The sequence below is a fragment of the Gossypium hirsutum genome, chromosome A03, assembly GCF_007990345.1.
Source record: "Gossypium hirsutum isolate 1008001.06 chromosome A03, Gossypium_hirsutum_v2.1, whole genome shotgun sequence".
Taxonomy (NCBI): Eukaryota; Viridiplantae; Streptophyta; class Magnoliopsida; order Malvales; family Malvaceae; genus Gossypium; species Gossypium hirsutum.
Genome location: NC_053426.1, coordinates 2428572 through 2434575, shown reverse-complemented (window position 1 = coordinate 2434575; position 6004 = coordinate 2428572). Strand labels below are relative to the sequence as shown.

At 36.7% G+C, this 6004-nt stretch overlaps 2 protein-coding genes across 4 annotated transcripts; both read left to right on the top strand.

The window, feature by feature from the left end:
- The first annotated feature begins 515 nt into the window (after positions 1-515).
- LOC107887484 (putative disease resistance protein RGA3) lies at positions 516-3605 on the top strand. Of its 3 annotated transcripts, none has more exons than XM_041105512.1 (2): positions 516-650; positions 930-3605. In XM_041105512.1, exon 2 carries the CDS (start codon positions 943-945, stop codon positions 3148-3150), a length of 2208 nt encoding a protein of 735 aa, XP_040961446.1. In that variant the 5' UTR covers positions 516-650; positions 930-942; the 3' UTR covers positions 3151-3605. The 3 variants fall into 3 exon arrangements, with proteins under 3 accessions (XP_040961446.1, XP_040961439.1, XP_040961442.1); XM_041105505.1 differs by having other exon boundaries at positions 626-851; XM_041105508.1 differs by lacking the exon at positions 516-650 and adding an exon at positions 663-826.
- LOC107963652 (disease resistance protein RGA2-like) lies at positions 3150-4855 on the top strand. Its single transcript, XM_016900082.2, has 2 exons — positions 3150-4720; positions 4828-4855. Exons 1-2 carry the CDS (start codon positions 3150-3152, stop codon positions 4853-4855), a joined length of 1599 nt encoding a protein of 532 aa, XP_016755571.1.
- Positions 4856-6004: the final 1149 nt, after the last annotated feature.

Here is a 6004-nt window from a genome sequence, read left to right as displayed (position 1 = left end):
TTCAATCTATAGCGATTTTTATAGAGAGAACTAGCTTTCCAACTGGAAGTAAGTAAAATTTTATTTTTTATTATTTGGTTCGTGTTACTCGAGCTCATACTCGATATAATTTGTGGAACGAGTATAGCAGAGAATGTTATTCAATTAAAAGCCGGGATCGACATGAATTCGTCTCTCATAAAGTACATGTATGATAGGATCGACATAGGTCGAACTTAAGCATAATATTAACACGCTTTATACTTGCCCAAGCGTAACCCGACTCAAAATATGAGTCTAAAATTTTGTTCAAATTTACTCATATTTATAAATTGATAACTCAAATCCATTTTAAACTCATCCATTTTATTTTTAAATAATTTAAAATATATTTAGATTATTTTTAATTTAATATTTATTTAATTTATTAAATTATAAATTTAATTTTTTATAACTCGGTTGATATTTTAAGCGAAATAAATGTCAGAGAAACTTTGAAACAGATAACGTGATCAATCAAGAGGGATAGTGATGACATTTAGAAGACATTGTAGTATGATAACAAAAGAGAAGGAGGACTGTTCTAAGACCATACATTTTACTACCACTTGCCAGCCACTTGAACACAAAAGCTTTAAAGCTGCAATGATATGACAAGACAGCCATACATCGTAATTCTTTAATATATGAATGTTATTATTATATTTGAAGATAATACAATAAACTAAACAGGAAATTTTAAAAAATCCCAAAATAATGTCATTTAATTCACAAAACTCACTTCAATTCAATTTTACTGAAGCAATTCATCTTTCATTTCTTCTCTCCATTTCGTTTCCTGGACTCGGTATCTTGTTGCTTTAATTTTCTGGGTTTGAAATCTCTTCTTTTCTTCTTTATTTTCAATGATATTTTTTTCAAGTTATTTCTTAACATTTCAATCCTTTCAGATCAGAAGCAAAGATGGCAGAAATTCTTTTGGGTGCTATTTTGGAAGAAGCGGTGTCTAAAGCGAATTCAATTGCCACTAACCAAATCAGCCGTATATGGAATTTCAAGAAGGAGCTGAAAAGACTGGGTGACTCACTAGAACTGATGGAAGCTTTCTTGCAAGATGCAGAGGAAAAGCAAACAAAGAAGGACCCAGTGAAGCTTTGGTTGCAGAGGCTCAAAGATGTTGCTGATGAGGCTGCTGATGTCCTTGATGAGTTTGACTATGAAATTCTACGAAGGAAACTGAAGATTCGGAACCAAATTCGAAGGAAGGTACTCGACTTCCTTTCTTCTAACAATTCCATTTTATTTCGTCTCAAGATGGCTAATAAAATTACGGACATCCTTGAAAAACTGGATAGACTTAACAAAGACGCCAGTTCATTTAGTCTTCAGCAGAGAGCTACAGAACATGTGTCTCCTGTACCTGGAAGATCAAATGTGGAGACGTTGTCTGTCATGGATGACTCGACCATTGTTGGAAGGGAAAATGATATCTCCAAGGTGGTTGACCTGTTAGTCAATCCCAAAGATGAGCAGGTTGTTTCTGTTGTACCTATAGTAGGTATGGCAGGTCTTGGCAAAACTGCATTGGCAAAGCTGGTGTATGATGATCTGCGTGTGAAAAGGCATTTTCATGTCAAATCCTGGGTCTGTGTTTCTGATCATTTTGATGTCAAAAAGATTTTAGGGGCGATGTTTGAACAGCTTACTGGTGATAGACATACCTCAATGCCAGAAAATATGGATGCAATGATTCTGAAGCTCAAGGAGAAGATTGAACAGGCCAAAGGAGAAAAAGATCAGATCAAGTATCTTCTTGTACTTGATGATGTGTGGGATGTTAAGAAATGGGAGGATCTAAAGCTTTGTCTGAAAGGAATCAGTACAAATGGCGGGAATGGAGTTATTGTGACAACACGCAAAGAAGATGTAGCATCAACAGTGCAAGCACTTTCGGATCAAAGGCATCAACCACGAAGACTAGAAGATGAAGAATGCTGGTCCATAATTAAACAACTAGCATTGACACCCTCTCCAATGTCTCACGATTTAGAGCCTATTGGAAAGGAGATTGCTAAGCAGTGTCGAGGTGTGCCATTGTTAGCTAAAGTTATTGGAGGGACAATGAGCAAAGAAAGAAGTCGCTGCACATGGTTGGAAATTCAAAAAAGTGGAGTATGGGGTTCACCGGAAAGTGTGTTAAAAGTGGAAAGTGTGTTAAAATTAAGTTATGATCGCTTGCCTTCTCCATCTTTGAAGAAGTGTTTTGCGTACTGTGCCATGTTTCCTAAAGATTATTGCTTTGAAACTGAGGAATTGAAGCAACTGTGGATGGCTGAAGGATTTCTTGGCAGTTCTATGGCAATGGTGGATATTGGTGACAAATACTTGAATGAGTTGTTATCAAATTCCTTATTTCAAGATGTCAAGAAGGACAAATTTGGGAATATTCTCACATTCAAGATGCACGACTCGGTGCATGATTTATCTTTGTCTGTGTCAAAGTTTGATACTTTGTTTTTTCAAGATAATTCCACCCTCGCCTCGAATGAGTGTTCTCATATCCGTCATCTCAATGTTGGGTGTAATGGGGAATCATTACCAGAAATTTTTACGGCGGTTGCTCCGAAATTATACTCGTTGTTTTCAGAGATTGATGTGTTCAAGAAACTATCAAAAAGCTTCACAAGATTAAGAGTCCTGAAGCTTGTTGATGCTGCTAATATTTGTGAGTTGCCAGATTCCCTTGGAGAATTAAAGCACTTGAGGTATTTGGACATCTCAGGGACTTATATCGAAGCACTGCCTAAGTCCACAACCAAACTTTACCATCTGCAAACATTGAGGCTCTTGGATTTACCGGGACTCACACTTCCGGATGGATTGGAAAATTTGATAAGCTTGAAGCACTTGTATATTGATAGCAAAGAACTTCAGCCAGTTAATATTGGAAAGCTAACTTGTCTTCAAACATTACCCATATTTTTTGTGGGATCAGAAAGGGGACGTTCGATTAAGGAGTTAGGATCCCTAAACGAACTGCGTGGAGAACTGGAGATATGCCACCTTGGGGATGTTAGAGACAAACAAGAGGCTAATGGAGCAAATCTGCACCGTAAAGAAAAATTATGCAAGGTTATATTTGCTTTTGAAAGGTGTGACAGTGAAAAGTGATGGAAGGTGGTTTTGAAGGGAGTGATAGTGGGAGTGGTGGTTATAACAGTGAGGAAGTGATGGAAGGCCTCCAACCACACTCAAATTTGCAAAGCTTAACTGTTTGGGATTACAGAGGTGAAAGCTTTCCCTCATGGATGTTAAGACCTGTTGGTGATTCTAATACTGATCTGTTTTTGCTTAACAATTTGATAGAGCTGAACATTTTCAATGGCATCAACTGTGAAAGTCTTCCACCTCTGGGCCAATTGCACAATCTCCAGTATCTTAAGTTGAGAAATCTGGAGAAAGTGAAACGCATGGGTAATGAATTTTATTGCAACGAAGGTGTTGATGGTATGAATAAGGTGATCAAGGTGTTTCCTGCCTTGAAAAAATTCACCTTAAGTAGGATGGAAAGTCTAGAAGAATGGACAGCAATGGCTGAAACAAAGACGATCATGTTTCCTTGCTTGGAGCGGCTGAAGATTTGGGGTTGTCCCTTGTTGAAAAGTGTTCCGCTAACGGGACAATGTTATTCTCTTGAAAAGCTTCGCATTTCATTATGTGACAAATTAAGCAAGATTGGAGACGGATTATCAACCTCCACTTGTCTCAAAGAATTACATTTAAACTATTGTCCTAATTTAAGTTCGATCCCAAATTTGGAAGGATTTTCCTGTCTTCAATATCTGTCAGTTCATAATTGCGACAAATTGGAAGTTCTTCCAATTACTGGAGGGTGTTCATCTCTTGAAGGGCTTCTCATTTCCAGTTGTGAAAAATTAAGCAAGATTGGAGATGGATTATCTACCTCCTCTTGTCTCAGAGTATTAGTTCTAGAAGATTGTCCTAATTTAAGTTCGATCCTTTCATCTCTTCAAAATCTATCAGTTGATGGCTGTGACAAATTGGAGAGCTTTCCACTAAAAGCACCACTGTCATCCCTTAAAAAATTGAAGATACGTGATTGCCCTAATTTGAAGCCCATTCCAAGTTTAGATGGACCCTCTTCTCTCACAGAATTAGAATTTAAGAAAGTAGGCGAAGAATGGAGTCGTCTGCTACCAAATATGTTGCAATCCAACGTTTCCCTTTGCAGGCTAAGTATATTAAATTTGCCTGATCGGACATGGATTCAAGATGACAGCCTTGGTAGGCTTAACTGCTTGAGAGATTTAGCTATCGGTGGTTTCTCAGAAGAGTTGCAAGAATTCCCATGGCCCAGTTCCATTCAATATCTCAGTGCCTCCCTTCTAGTTCTAAAACTGATTGGTTGGGAAAAGCTACAGTGTCTTCCTCACCAACTTCATTTCTTCACTGCCCTCCAAGAATTGACGATAGAAGGGTTTCAAGGAATAGAAGCCTTTCCAGAGTGGTTGGGAAACCTCTCTTCTCTAAAGCATCTGAGAATCCATTCATGCAATAAGTTCATGTACCTGCCTCCTGTAGATGTTATGCGAAGCCTCTCCAAATTAGTAAGGGTTGACATTGAAAATTGTCCTGAATTAGAGACAAGATGTGAGAGGGAGAGTGGCCCTGAATGGTCCAAGATTTCCCACATTCCACGTATATATATTAATCGTCGGAGGTAAGTTCAGTTATACCCTTTGTTCTTCTCATCCTAAGCTACTTGATTTAGTCTGATATAATGCCTTGTTTTAAATTTTTTTTGGCTTTTGTGGCATAATGTTGCAGTATTCAGTTTATGGATGGAGACTTTTGAGACTATCTGTTTGAGAACCAAATTATGAATTGAATGTGTGGACACAAAAGTAAGTTGTGCTTCTATTTCCTTTCCAAGAAAATTAAGATATGATGCCTTTAGATTTTGCCTTGATTAAAAATTCCATGGATATCATAAGTCCCTTTTCTCATATCTCATATTTTTAACTTAAATTTTGATAAAGGTTTCATGGATATCATATTTTTCTTCTTGTGTTTCCTACAAAAATATATCATTGCAGCCCTCTCTTACAAACTTCTCAAATCATATTGTGACATATTTAAGGTAAGTGGTGTATGACCTTGGAGAATAACTTCGACTAGCTTTATTAGGAAATTTCTTTTATTTTCAAACTTTTATTCTTTTGTATTTGAGAATCATAGATCATGCAACCAATAAAGACCAGCTTTGAATTGCAATTGTGATTGGTTCTTTTGTGATTGACAACAAATTCACCTTTCTTTGGATTCTAATCAGAAGCTTGTATCTTGTCTTGCATTGCATTTGTGTCTCCTTTCAAGAACTGATGTTAAGTTGTGATCAATGAGGAAGTTTCTTGCAAGACTTTGATTTCCTTCTCATGCAATTTATGACACTTCATTCTATGATATGATTATCTTTGCAATTTACAAACTGGCTTTTAAGTGTTGATTTGATAAAGATTTAGTGAATATGGTAAGTCTCTTTCTATATATAGTCATTTGCAATGAACAACTAAATTGAATAACATAACACCATAAACCATTCATTTAGTTTGGAACTACAAGTCTCTTATATTTCTTTCTTTATTCTTTCTTTCTGCTATTTTATTGCTTCTAATTTAAGGACGGATTTTCATGTTTTAACCTTTTGTTAAAACCAGTACTGCTTATGTTCCATGAATTTTCCAGTATCCACTCATGAACTTTCTGAATTCTCTTTGGATATGAAGGGAGATGCTGATAGGGCTGGAGTCAGAGTGAATGGTTCTCCTTTTCGACATTGAAGAGCTATAATATAAAAGACAGCTTTAGTTCACCAATTCAGGGGTTTATCTGATGTCTGTCTGAGCTGATTTTTGGACAATGGCTAATAGGCTCGAGGATTTCGATTGTGCAAGGTTGGATTTTTCATACGGATTTTGTATCTTTAGGTTTTTCATTTTCAATG